This window comes from Varanus komodoensis, unplaced genomic scaffold (genome assembly GCF_004798865.1).
Source record: "Varanus komodoensis strain SLA01 unplaced genomic scaffold, ASM479886v1 scaffold10, whole genome shotgun sequence".
NCBI lineage: Eukaryota > Metazoa > Chordata > Lepidosauria > Squamata > Varanidae > Varanus > Varanus komodoensis.
Window position 1 is genome coordinate 1,918,274 of NW_025335269.1, and position 13,447 is coordinate 1,931,720.

At 44.3% G+C, this 13,447-nt stretch overlaps 1 protein-coding gene across 8 annotated transcripts in view; it reads left to right on the forward strand.

Moving 5' to 3' along the window:
- The window catches only part of GALNT1 (polypeptide N-acetylgalactosaminyltransferase 1), a 142,452-nt gene that overhangs the window by 40,649 nt on the left and 88,356 nt on the right, over positions 1-13,447 (forward strand). Inside the window, exons 2-3 of one of the 8 annotated variants that reach the window (XM_044452450.1) lie at positions 9,197-10,495; positions 11,880-11,966. The exons of 4 other annotated variants lie outside the window; for them this stretch is intronic. In XM_044452450.1, the coding sequence (XP_044308385.1) occupies positions 11,902-11,966 (65 nt within the window). In that variant the 5' untranslated portion in view covers positions 9,197-10,495; positions 11,880-11,901. Of the gene's footprint in view, positions 1-3,881; positions 10,496-11,879; positions 11,967-13,447 lie in introns of those variants that run through there. 3 more of the 8 variants (XM_044452483.1, XM_044452469.1, XM_044452475.1) reach the window with 3 other exon arrangements.

A 13,447-nucleotide genomic window follows, 5' to 3' on the forward strand; every position in this document is an offset into this window, starting at 1 on the left:
CAAGTGGGAGTTGGATCGGCAGGTTTGCCACCACCTCTTTCAAGGATGGGCCACTCCAGACATAGATCTATTCACCACATTTGACAATGCAATATGCGCGAACTACTGCTCTTGAGCGGGCATTGGCCCGAACTCACTGGGAGACACACTGATGGTGACCTGGGCGAACTCATTCTTTTACGCATTCCCTCTGATACCTCTCATCACAAAAAACTTGGCCAAAATTGCTCAAGTCCAAGGAATTCTTATAACACCTTGGTGACCCCGTCAGCCGTGGTTTCCCACCATTCTTTGTCTCTCCAGGAGGACCTTCTTTCATCTTCCTCGGATCCCTCACCTTATTACTCAGGAGAACGGTGTGATTCAACATCCAGACCTCAACTCCCTGAATCTCACGTCATGGCTCATTCAGTGACTACCGCTTTGTCTTTGGTACCGACCCCTTCATCAAACCTGATGCTGCCTACACAGCCTTCTGTCCCAAGGGAATCTTTGGTACCAACACAGACCTCAGATCCTGCTTCGAATCTGAGCATTCTCCATCCCAACATCTAATTTATTCTTCAGTCTGCTGTAAGACCAGCGACTCGACATTCCTATAAGGCTAAATGGAAACAATTTGCCTCTTTTGTGGCAACCAACCAATTTCTACCACACTCAGCCTCAATTGACAATATCTTGCTCTTTTTACTATCCTTGCATCAACATGGACTTAAACCTACCTCTTTTAAAGTCTACATTGCTGCCATTTCTCACTATCATGGACTCATCTCTGGATCCTCCGTATTTTCACACATTCTCATCCATCATTTTCTGAAAGGACTGCAGAATCTCCAGCCTCCAGTCCATTCAGTGGTACTGACATGGAGTCTCTCTGTAGTTTTACAGGCGCTTACTAAAGTCCCCTTTGAACCATTAGCTACCACTGATTTGCGCCTTTTATCTTGGAAGACAGCCTTTCTTGTCGTCATCACTTCGGCCAGGAGGGCTAGTGAACTCTGTGCTCTTCGTGTTGACCCTCCTTATCTTAATTTCCACAAAAAGAAGGTTGTTCTTTGGACTGACCCTGCTTTCCTTCCTAATGTCGCTACACCTTTTCACATCAATCAGGACATTGTTCTACCAGCCTTCTTTTCTGCGCCCTCAACACCGATAGAGTGATCTTTATATTTGCTTGATGAGAGACGCTGTCTGGGCTTCTACCGATCCCGTACGGAGACCCTTAGGAAAACCAAGCGTCTGTTCATAAAATACAGTGGTACCTTGGTTCACAAACCTCTCAGTTCACAACCAAATCAGGTTGCGAACAAAAATTTCATTAAAATATTTTATGAGGGGGGGAGATGGCCGCTATCACAATTGTGCAGGGATGATGGCCACATGTGCTCAGGGTGGGGTTGGGGAGATGACCGCGATCCCAGTTGTGCTCGTGCAGGAAAGTCGGGCTGATCACAGGCGCGCTCCTGCAGGAAAGACGGGTGCAACACAGCACAGCCGCAATCACACATGTCTTCTGTGCATGAATGCAACTGTGATCGTGGCCTTCTCCCAACTCGGGGGTGGGGAGATGACCGTGATCGTGCTGGTTGGGGTGGGGGGGGGAGATGGCTGAGATGGCACCCATCTTTCCAACAGGAGCGCACCTGTGATCATGCACGTCTTCCCTGCATGAACGCAACTGCGATCATGGCCATTTCCCCACTTGGGGGGCGGGAGGGAGACGGCTGCGATCTTGGTCGCCACCCAATGCGGAGTTCACGGCCCAAGTCAAAATTTTCATGAAATTTTTGTTTTTAACTTGATTTGGTCATGAACCAAGGCATTTGTGAGCTGAGGTACCACTGTACATGGAAATGCTTGTTTCTGGAACAGACAGGTTGGCAGAGCTCAGATAAGGGAGTTCTGCCAACCTGTCTCTATTATGAAACAAGCATTTTCTGTCATTTCAGTGATTCATTTGAGAAGTGGTAAATCACTGTTGTGCGACGTGTCCTGCTTGCCCAGTGGAATTGGCAGGATCCGCTACTTAATTACAGGGGCAACACTGCAGTGTCCTCCAATTAAACTTTGCTTCTGAATTTAGAATCAGCATGTGATATTATCAGCTCTTATTCTTCTGTTGAGCAGCTGAGCACTGTCTCACATTCATGCTCTTCTGCATGCTCTCCCCCACCTCCCCAAATGCTATTCCTTCTAGGTATAACATTGGGCAAAAGAGTCTCGGAAATAACTGCACCCTCCATAACAGATCATTTCTGTTTGTTCAATAAAGACTCTGTCACTCTTTGGTCAGAGTCTTCTTTGTTCTGCAATGTAACAGTTTTTACACAGAGTAGAAAAGATAGTGTTCCTTCTCTTTTGTTCTAAGCTTTCTCATTCCTCTGACAGGATCTGGTGCATTTCAGATGTGCATTTCATTAAGAGATGTTGTCAAGGTCTTGTCAGGGCCTTACTTACCATCAAACTTACTTGGTGGCAGTCTTATTGTTCAGGATTGAGGTCTTGGTGGGAGCCCCTCCCACTCATGGTGGGCATGGAAATAGTACCTTTTGTATGGATGTCTATTTGGACTGAATAGGAAGGGAAAGTTGAGTACTTACTGTGAAGTTCCATTCTGATATGGTACATGGAGAGGAATGAACTGTATCCTGTGACAGCTAGGCAGTCTCATTATGTTTCCAAAGAGGGAATGTCAATAGATAATAAATGGCTTGTTCTGTATCTTCACTACAGTTATCCTTTGTTTCTGGTGCTTCTATTGCTATCTGTTTAGAAGAATAGACTGGGAGGAGCCACAGAGGGTGGAATCAAGGCAAGAAGCCTGGTCACATGTTCCTTGCTTCTTCTGGGCAGTGGGAAGAGTTAATGTATGATGGATGTCTCTTTGGTACATAGTTCTAGACCTAGCTTCTGCTAGCCCAGCATCATTTACACTAGCAGACTTGCACTGTTAGATACTGTGCAATGATTGTCTGTTAGAGGAGGGAAGATTTCAGCTGAATACTAGGAGAATATCTTGAAGGCTGCAGCAGTTTGACAGTGAAATGAATTTCTGAGGCAGGTGGGCGCTTTTCCTTGCCTGGAGGCTTTCAGGCAGAGGTTGGATGGCAATTTATTTTTTGATTTCTTGCATTGAGCAGGAGCTTGGACTAAATGCCTGTAAGGCTCCCTGGGATTCTGAGCCTTTGTAAGTGTAAGTGTCTTACTTACAGATATTTGAAAGAACATCTCCCTTACCAACCTGTCCAATCACTGAGGTCATCAGATGAGACAATTCTGCTGGTCTGCTGGGAGTAGAGAATTTAGTGCATTGATTCCCTCTTTTCAGAACTCCTTGGCTATCAGTGGCAAGGAGTTCAAGTACCCTATGTAGATGGAGGGTCCACCTCTTGGAACTTGGTTGTCTCAGGTAGATTTGTCCAATTCTGAGGAGAAGGCTGAGGGGTAGAGGTGGTTGGCAGTTGGCAGCTTCAAGGTTATCTGGTCAAGATACTCAGAGCATGCTTTGGAAAAGAAGGCAGACATTTTAAAATGCCTGCCTTAGGATACCTCAAGGAGAGCCTTCTTCCCTATATGCCGGCCCACCCCTTGAGATCAGAGGCAGAGGTCCTTCTCCGGGAACCCTCTTTGAAGGAAACCAGGAGGTTAGCTACTCGGAGAAGGGCCTTTTCAGCGGTGGCACCTTGACTGTGGAATATGCTCTCCAGGGAGGTTTGCCTGGCACAGTCTATTATTTTTGGTGTCAGGCGAAGACCTTTTTATTTTCCCGGCATTTTAACAATTAATTGGTTTTATCCTTGTTTTTATCATTATTTATTAGATGCAGTGTGTTGTGTGTTGCTGTTATGGTTTCTTTGTTTTTTGGTTTTGTGTTCTTTGTAAGCCATCCAGAGACTTTTAGTCATGGGGCAGCATAGATGGATGGATGGATGGATGGATAGAACTGGGGGGGTTGGGGAGACTTTGGTACAGGGGTGCTGTGACCCTGTCAGGAGACAACAGGTGGGGTGAATGTCCCAGTTAAGAAGTGTCTGATGTTCCTGCCCTCTAGCAGCAGGAGCCATCCTGAAAGTGAAGCCAGAATCTTTCTGAAAGGAGGGGAAATTGAATTTAACTCTGCACATGTGCAGGTGCTTCTCTCATATCTCATTGGGAATGTTATTTGATTTATGCTGGTATGTAAACTTTTGAGCTGTAATACAGGGACTGGCTTCCAAGGTCTCTTCTAAGTTTGTGGAGAGAGAAGGGGGAGTGGGGAGAGACCTTCTCCTCAAAGGCACAATCTTGTCTAGTTTTTTCCATCTGCTAAATACATTTTTCTTTAAACATGCCTTCCCTGACTGATGAGCCATTCTTTATTGTAAAATTTGATTTTAAAGATGTTAATACTGTATTTTGATTTCTTTTTTCTTTGTATTGTTCACAGCTTAAGAATTTTATAGGGTGTAACCCTAATAAAAGAGAGATGGCTGGCTCTAAGTTAGTGAAGGGACTGATGGCTTCTAAAGCATTACTCCTGCTCTTTGTTGAATCTCTTGCAGAATGTTGGCATTACTTCTGCCATTTTACTAGCACATCAAACCTTTAAGCTCTTGAGGCATTCAGTCTAAGGATGGCTTACTAAAAGACTCTTTTTCTTATAAAGCATACAGTGGAAGATCCTTGCATTTGTGTCGTGAGGTCGTAACTCAAGTCCCCAATTACTCACACAGACGCAGGCGATAAAAACTAAAGACCTTTATTCCGAACGACTACAAGATTTATGTTTACGACATAGTGTAGGAGCTACCGCAGAGAGCTCTAAGCAACACAGTTGCCCCCTCCTTTCTGACCTTTCTGAGATTTGTCACGGGGACCTCAATCTCATACGTCCCTCTCCACGGGGGTTGGACAAACTTCTTTCTCTCCTTCTCTGTTCTAATTGGTCTAAGCGTCGAAGGTGAGATCTGAAATCACTTCACCTGTCCAGAGTATACACCAACCTTCTGAACCAGATCAGTGTTGCTACAGGTCCCATTCCCTGCTTGCTGAAAGAGACTGCGGCACTCACTGGCCGATTTCCATAAAGAATGCTGGATATCAGTTGACAGGCCCTGTTGGAGCCTGACTAGATCTGGCAATTTCTCCACCTTGGCTCCCAAGCCACTACCTGGCCTATCATGGGAGCCAAGACATATGACAGCTCAATATTCCCTGACCTTTCATTCCAGACTACCAAAAGCTAAGTTGCGTGATCATACATATGTGACCCTCCAGTTCTGAGTCATAAACTTCTGATCCTTCCTTTCCTGCCCAATCCTCTTGATCACCCATCTGGGTTGACTGAACAGCCATTTAACCCTCCACACAGCTCTGCAGACCTAGGATAATTTTCTAATCAGGTTCTCATGCACAATTTGGGACTCAGACCTCAGCAAGGCCCAAGCCCAGTGCAAGATCCTGTCTTTGAGGCAATCTATACAGCGACAACAGGACAGGGTCATTATACCCCACTTACTGACCTTACTTGATGCCATCCACCAAGAGTGGAAGTCTTCCATGTCTGTAGGTCCACCACCTCACAGACTTGAGAATATAGGATATGGGAAAGAGACGCTGAATACCTTTTCCAGCATCCACATCCAGATTCTATTATCTCCATCCAAATTGTGGAGTCCTGTCAACGACCATCCCATGGAGAATATTCCACCCCATCTGATAGAGAAGGCAAGCATCCCAGTGCCACGTGGCGCTACTTCTGTTCATCTACTGCACTTTCCACCAAGTTGGCCAACTACCAGGCCACCATGGCCTGATACCAACTCATGTTATGGGAGTGGATGTCATCACTTTGTTCATCTCTCCCTGAAGAGACACAAAACCTGGCTAATAAAATAACTACTGAGGCTACTCACCTGGCCCAGCAGGAGATTCACACTGCAACACATCAAGTCAAATGTGGTGCCAGAAACATGGCAGACGTCATAGGCCTCCATTGCTTCACCTGGCTCCATTCCTCAGGCTTATCTATGGAGGCAAAAGCCAGAATTGAGGATATGCCCCTTGATGGCCACCTCATTGAAGGTACAGATGACAGAATGGACTCTGTCGAAAAAGCCAGGAATACCTCTTGCAGGATGAGACTCAGACCCCACCTTCCAGGTTGCATGCCCCTCATTAGTGGCACTGTTTAGTGCCTCAATTTCAGACTAGGTCCCAGGCACCAACCTACTTCTCAGACCAGTTGCCCTGATCCCATGGCTCGTCCATGTCAGGGTTCCCATCACCCCTCCAAACCTGTTGACTCCTCTCATCTGACATTCTACCATAGACTTAAACCATTTTTTGATGCTTGGGCTGAGATTATCTGAGACAAATGGGTGTTCTCCATTGCCCTCCAAGGATACAGAATTGAGTTTACTACACTCCCTCCCCTTGGCACCATAAAAGCAACTGCCCCTTCAGAATCCCTCCTCAATGAGATATCCTCTCTGTTCCAGAAAGGAATCATTGAATGGGTCTCTTTCTGTGATCCTTCTGATTTTTATTCCGTCTATTTCACAGTCCCAAAGAAAGATGGCAGCCTTTGCCCTGTCCTGGGCCTCGGGCGTCAACTGCTTTATCAAACCCAAATGCTTCCACATGGTCTCACTCATGCCATCCTACCACTCCTGCAAAAGGACGTCTGGTTTACGTGAGAACTTTATTCCCCAATGGGAAGACATAACATTGAACAGATAGGTACTCTTCATCACTAAATTCAGGTACTGCATAGAATTTGCATCCCTTCCATCACTCAGGATTATATGCAGTACCTCTCCATCAGCCACCTAATAAAAGGAGGTAGCAACACTGATCAAAGGGAGCAATTCGATCCATCTCGCTATCTGATCACGAAAGGGGATTCTATACTACCTGTGTTGGCAAGTACACTGGTTCATCTTGATACACTTAATGGATATACTTAATTGATATACTTAATGTCCAAGACCTTTTTATTTAAACAATATTTTAATAATTATTAATATTATTTATTGGTTTTAAAATCTTTTAGCCAGGATGAATCCAGATTTTATATGTTCTTGTCTGAATAACTGTTTGTTTATGATGTTGGAAGCTGTCCCGAGGCTTATGCTAATAGGACAGCATACAAAAATTCCAAATAAATAAATACAGCATACTTTTAAGTTTCTATCCACCCGGATTACTGACATTTCCTATGGTTTCATATTGGCACTGAAAGTTATTAATTCTGTGTACTCCTGTTTGGTCATGCCATAGCCCCACGAGTAATCACAAAATACATGGCAGTAGTCTTTGTGCACTGTCAGGTTCAAAGGATATACGATACTTAAATGACTAGCTTCTAACCACCTTGTCTAAGATGGACTTGATGGCCTCAGTCCACACTACCTGTTGTCTTCTACAGAAACTAGGACTTTGCATTAATGATGAAAAATCTATAGCTTCTCCCTCCCAGTCTATCCTCCATATCAGTGCCAGACTGGATTCAGTGGATGCCAGGGCATACCTGCCCCTAGACAAAGCATCCACTCTTATCTGGATTGGTTTTACACCTCCAAATGGAAGCCAGATCTACAGTGCACCAAATACAGCAACACTTGGGACTAATGGCAGCTACAGTTTCTGTCATACAATATGCTTGCTTGCAATTGAGACTGCTCCAGCTATGGTTTCTTTGAGCCTACCAACCAAACAGAGACTCCAAACGGAAACGCTTGGCTTTCCTACACACAGTACAGTGCAATCTCACTTGGTGGACTGTGCACTCACTTGGTGAACTATCCTTTCCAATGGAATTGCCTTTACCCCCAAGAAATCAGACTTGGCTGTAACAATGGACACTTCCCCTTGGGGATGGGGAGCACAATGCACCTGCAAAGAAACACATGGATTATGGAACAATCAAGAATGCAGCAAGCCTGTCAATTTCTTGAAGCTCCTTGCAGTGCAAAAAGTGCTTCTGTCCTCCAAACAGCTACTCAAGAACAGGTGCATTAAAAGAATGTCGGATAATGTTACAGTAGTGTATTATCTAAACAAACAAGGCGGTACTCACTCCATATCACTGATCCAACTTACACTATAAATACGGGACTGGTGCCTGGAATGGAATACAATGATTGTGGCAGTCCACCTGGCTGGAATTTACAAAAAACTGGCCAACACTTTGAGCAGAAGGCTGGGCATGACTCATGAATTAGAGTTAAATCCAGAAGTTGTAAAATACCTTTTCACAAGCTGGGAAATATCATCTGTGGACCTGTTTGTAACACTGAAGAATACAGTGTGCAGACAATTTACTTTCGAGCCAAAGCTGGCAGTGAGTCAATGGGTGATGTATTCCTCACACAATGGAACAGGACTCACTTTTATCTATTCCCCCTTTCCCGCTGATTACAAAATTAATCACCTAAATCCAAAGGGACCACACCAGCTATATTATAGTGAGCCCATGATGATCTCAGTTGGCATGGTTTGCAGACATGCTTCTCCTGTCCAATCAGAACTTCACATGATTCCTGATGAGATGAGACATCTTATCTGAGGATGGAGGGCTAGTCTTACATTCATACATTAAGACCAAATGTCTGACAGTGTGGAGGATCACTGAGTAGACAAGGGAGTTCTCCTACGACCTGAGATACAGTTAATCCTCAGTGCTTCACTCAAACCAAACACCAGACAATCATATGAAACAAAATGGAAGTAATTCTAACGTTTCTCCAAAAGGCAAGGTTTTGAACCAACCACATCATCCATCCATCAAATTCTCACCTCCCTGATTGACCTTCACCTCAAAGGTTTGAAACCATCCTCTATTAGGATATACTTAGCAGCAACATCCTCCTTTCATGGAATGATCCCTTTTCTTGCATCTTCTTGCCAGATGGTTCCTTAAAGGACTGCATAACCTTGTACCTCCAATCCAATCAAATTTGCTGGTATGGAGCCTTTCACTGGTTCTGAAAGCTCTCACAAAGCCCCTATTTGAACTTAGCTACCATCAACCTCTTCCTTCTCTCCTGGAATGTGGTGTTTTTAGTAGCTATCACATCAGCCATATGGGCTTGTGAGCTGTGTGCTCTCGAAATTGACCCAGCCTTCCTGATCTTCTATAAAGAAAAGGCAGTTTTCTCACCAGACCACTCTTTACAACCTAAGTTAGCTTGCTCACCAGATTTCTTTATTGCAGCTCACAGTTTCCCATCATGGCTGCGCTTCCTGAAGTGCCTAATCCCTGCCCTGGCCTGAACCCTTCCTCCTTCCTGGATTTAGGGTAAGTGGCATCACGACTGGGATGGCAGCGAACTCTGCATCCTGGGTGCAGGTTTTCCCCTCGCTGCTTTTGTTGGCCTGTTGGTGCCTTGGTACTGTCCAACAGGCAAAGCCAGCCAGTTTCAGGCTTCTTCATCTGAAGCCTCCTTTTCCACCTTTTTTCCTTTCTTTCCTCTTCTTCGTGTCTCTCTCATTCTCTTCCTCTTCCACCCCTACATTTCTGGTATGACCTCCTCCTTTATTCCCCCGTTTCAACTGCCATTCCACCCAGCTCAGCTGTTCTTGCCCCAGCCAATAATCCAGTGCAGCAGTGCCCGCACCCATTCATCCTGGCAATCAGAGTCCTTGTTCCTTGTTCTGCCCAAGCACATTCCTTGCTGTGCACCATCACAGTTGGCCTCTCTCTGCTGGACACCAAGGGAAGATGGGTGAGCCCCTCTACTTCTTCACAGTCCCACACAGAACTATTCTGCCAATCTAAAAGACTATTTGTCTTATATGTGGAAAAATCAAAATCAAAAAATGAACTCCATAACTCAACAGTGACTAGTTCACTGGATTGTAGAGACTATCAAAATAGGCTACCAACTAGCTGGACTGGACCTTCCAGAAAAACCAAAAGTACACACTACCAGAGCAGAAGTTAACTTCCACAGCACTACATGCCAGTGTATCAGTAGAAGACTTATGTAGAGTGACAATATGGTGCAGTCCATTGACATTCATTCAGCACTACAAGTCTGCTCCTTTGGACAGGTGATCTTATCAGCCTTCCACTGATGACACCATTCCACTTCCATTCCTCAATAAGCTAGTTAATCGACCATATGTATGCTGCACAGAGATCACAAAGAAGAAAGGCTGGTCATCTATGCATTTACACAACCTGTCCACCATCCCATCAGTATCAATTACCATATTATAATCAGCAAAGGCAGCTTTTGCACTACTTTCACTTATTTTTCTATCTGTGCTGTGCTGGTGAGAAGGCTGGAAATGGCCATCCTTTCTCTGGTTCCAATGCCCAAGCAACCATCTCACCAAAACTGGAGAAAATAGTGGGAGCCCCACCTTTATATACCATGTGGGGGAAGGGTGCAGGCTCCTGCCAAAATGCCTAGCTAGGGAATCTCTCTCTCACTCTCTGACGACAGGCCTCATGCAGGTGGAGAGCTGTGAATGCACAGATGATCACTCAAAGAACGTCGGTTACCAGGTAAGCAACTTCACTTTTCAGTTGTAAGATTAGATAACTTACATTTTCTGTACTATACTTGAATAATCCAGTGCTATACTTGAAGGGGTTTGGAAGCTTTCTTGAAAACTCAGTGGTAGAAAAGTTTTTTGATAGGATGATCCAGGCTCAATTTTGCTCAGAACTCTGATGTGGAAAGCAGATGCAGTTTCTAGGTGATGTTGCTATGGTGTTAACTTCTCGTCAGTCTTGTCCTGAAAAAATATAAAAACCCTTAGTTTTCCCTTCCTCACCTCTGCAATTCTTTCAAAAGGTAATTCTGGAAAAGGAAAGTGAATGTAGGAATTGCTTGCACTGCTTTAGAAAGTGTATTTTTCTTATCTATCAAGGAAGCTTCTGTCTTTTGGTTTTAATATAAGAAGCAGAGATACTCCAGATATATTTTCCTTAACGCACAATATATTTGGACCCATCACAGGACTTGGCCTAAGATATCCTTCTGTCGTGCCTAATGACTCAGAGGAGTTGTTGGCATGTGTGAGAGAGTAAGAAGCTCCCAGCAAGAGTCAGGCCTTAGAGCAAGAAGACTTTTACTTGGTGCCCATTGCACAAATGCCCCCCCCACACACACACACACACTGCCCTCTGACTTTGACGAAGTTTTTCTAGGGCCAAGGGAAGACAGCCTTCTACTGATAGGTAGCGGAGCTAGGCAACTGGTTAGCCGGCCCGTTGCTATGGAGATGACAGCACGAGATAGAGATAAACAGCCTGGGAAAACTCTGGAGAGTGCTCAAGATAGGAGGAGGGCACACTGCTTGGGACAATTGGAGTCAAGAGAAATTGAAAGGAGAAGAGAGAGGAGTTTATCTAGCCCTCGAATGGAGGAGCGTCTGCGACGGGTGAAGAGTGCATCATAAATCTGAGAAAAGTCAGAAAGGAGGGGACAACTCTACTGCTTAGAATCGCCATTACAAGCTCCTGTATTATATATTGCTGCATAGCTTTTAAGTTCTTTAGAATAACAGGCTTTAAACCTTTACTGCCTGTTCCTGTGTGAGTAATTGAGAAGGGTGCTCTGGCCTCACGACACCTTCAGGCATTTAATGTTTAAAGTGACTTTTCCAGGAAACATTACAGATATCTTGATTTTTTTTCTTCCCAGAATAACTTCAAATACCTAACAGTGTTGTAACATACCATGCTAATACACAGAGTGGAACTTCAACACTCATTTAGTTAGCATGTTGAAAAATTTTCCAAGCCAAATAACAGAACTTTTTTGAGGGCTTTTTTGAGGCTTTCTCATAAATACTAGAAAATCTTCAGACACTTTCCTTTTGCAAATTCTGCTTGAACCTTTGACCACAATGGTTTTAAGGACCATTTTGGATTTTGTTTCCAGGGTCAAGATTTCTACTTGAATCATGAGGTATTGCAACTTTCTTATATCCAAATCTTTGAAATCAGAAGAGAGGAAAATTGATGGCAGGTAAATTATGACATAATGTTAAGGACAGACTTCTACTTAACTAGAAAAGTCTATGTAGATACCAGCAATATTATATTTTTGTAGGCTAGTGGACAAAATAATGGAGATACATGCAATGACACTTACAGACATAATGCAAAAATTCTTACCCCTTTCCTTGAAATGTGTTGCTGATGAGTGCCGCCACTATGAAAATGTCTTAGGAGAACTGACTGTTAGCTTTAAGTTCACAGTTACGGTATTTCTTATGCAGCAAGATACTTGTTGTCTGTTGCATAGGGATACAGAATATGCTTTCTGATTTGGCCAGATCAGGTTTGTGAGCTGCCTGGAACTGAACTTCTAAAAGCATCTCATAAATGTTTTCTTTACGTTTATAAAATTGTTGTTGTTAGTCGCGAAGTTGTGTCCAACCCTTCGCGACCCCATGGACAACATTCCTCCAGGTCTTCCTGTCCTCCACCACCCCCCAGAGTCCACTTAAGCTCACACCAACTGCTTCAATGACTCCATCTAGCCACCTCATCCTCTGCTGTCCCCTTCTTCTTTTGCCATCTATTGTTCCCAGCATTAGGCTCTTCTCCAGTGAGTCCTTCCTTCTCATTAGGTGGCCAAAGTATTTGAGTTTCATCTTCAGTATCTGGCCTTCTAAAGAGCAGTCAGGGTTGATCTCCTCTAGGACTGACCGGTTTGATCACCTTGCGGTCCAAGGGACTTGCAGGAGTCTCCTCCAGCACCACAATTCAAAGGCCTCAGTTCTTTGGTGCTCAGCCTTCCTTATGGTCCAGCTTTCACAGCCATATGTTGCAACTGGGAAAACCATAGCCTTGACTATACGCACTTTTGTTGGCAGGGTGACAGCTTTTTATTATGCTGTCTAGACTTCTCATAGCTTTCCTCTCCAGGAGCAAGCGTCTTTTAATTTCTTCGCTGCAGTCCCCGTCTGCGGTGATCTTAGAGCCCAGGAAAATAAATATCTGAGGTTGTTGATATTTCTCCCAGCAATCTTAATTCCAACTGGTGATTCATCTAGCCCAGCCTTTCGCATGCTGTGCTCTGTATATAAGTTGAATAGGCAGGCCAACAGTATACAGCCTTGTCGAACTCCTTTCTCAGTTTTGAACCAAGCAGTGGTTCCGTGCTCAGTTCTCACTGTGGCTTCTTGACCTGCATATAGGTTTCTCAAGAGACAAATAAGATGGTCTGGTACTGCCATCTCTTTAAGAACTTACCACAATTTGTTGTGATTCACACAATCAAAAGCTTTAGCATAGACAATGAAGCAGAAGTAGATGTTTTACTGGTACTCGCTAGCTTTCTCCGTGATCCAACGTGTGTTGGCAATTTGATCTCTAGTTCCTCTCCCTCTTCGAAATCCTGCCTGTACTTCTGGTAGTTTTCGGTCCACATAGTGCTGAAGCCTAGCTTGTAGGATTTGGAGCATAACTTTGCTAGCATGTGAAATGAGTGCAATGGTGCGA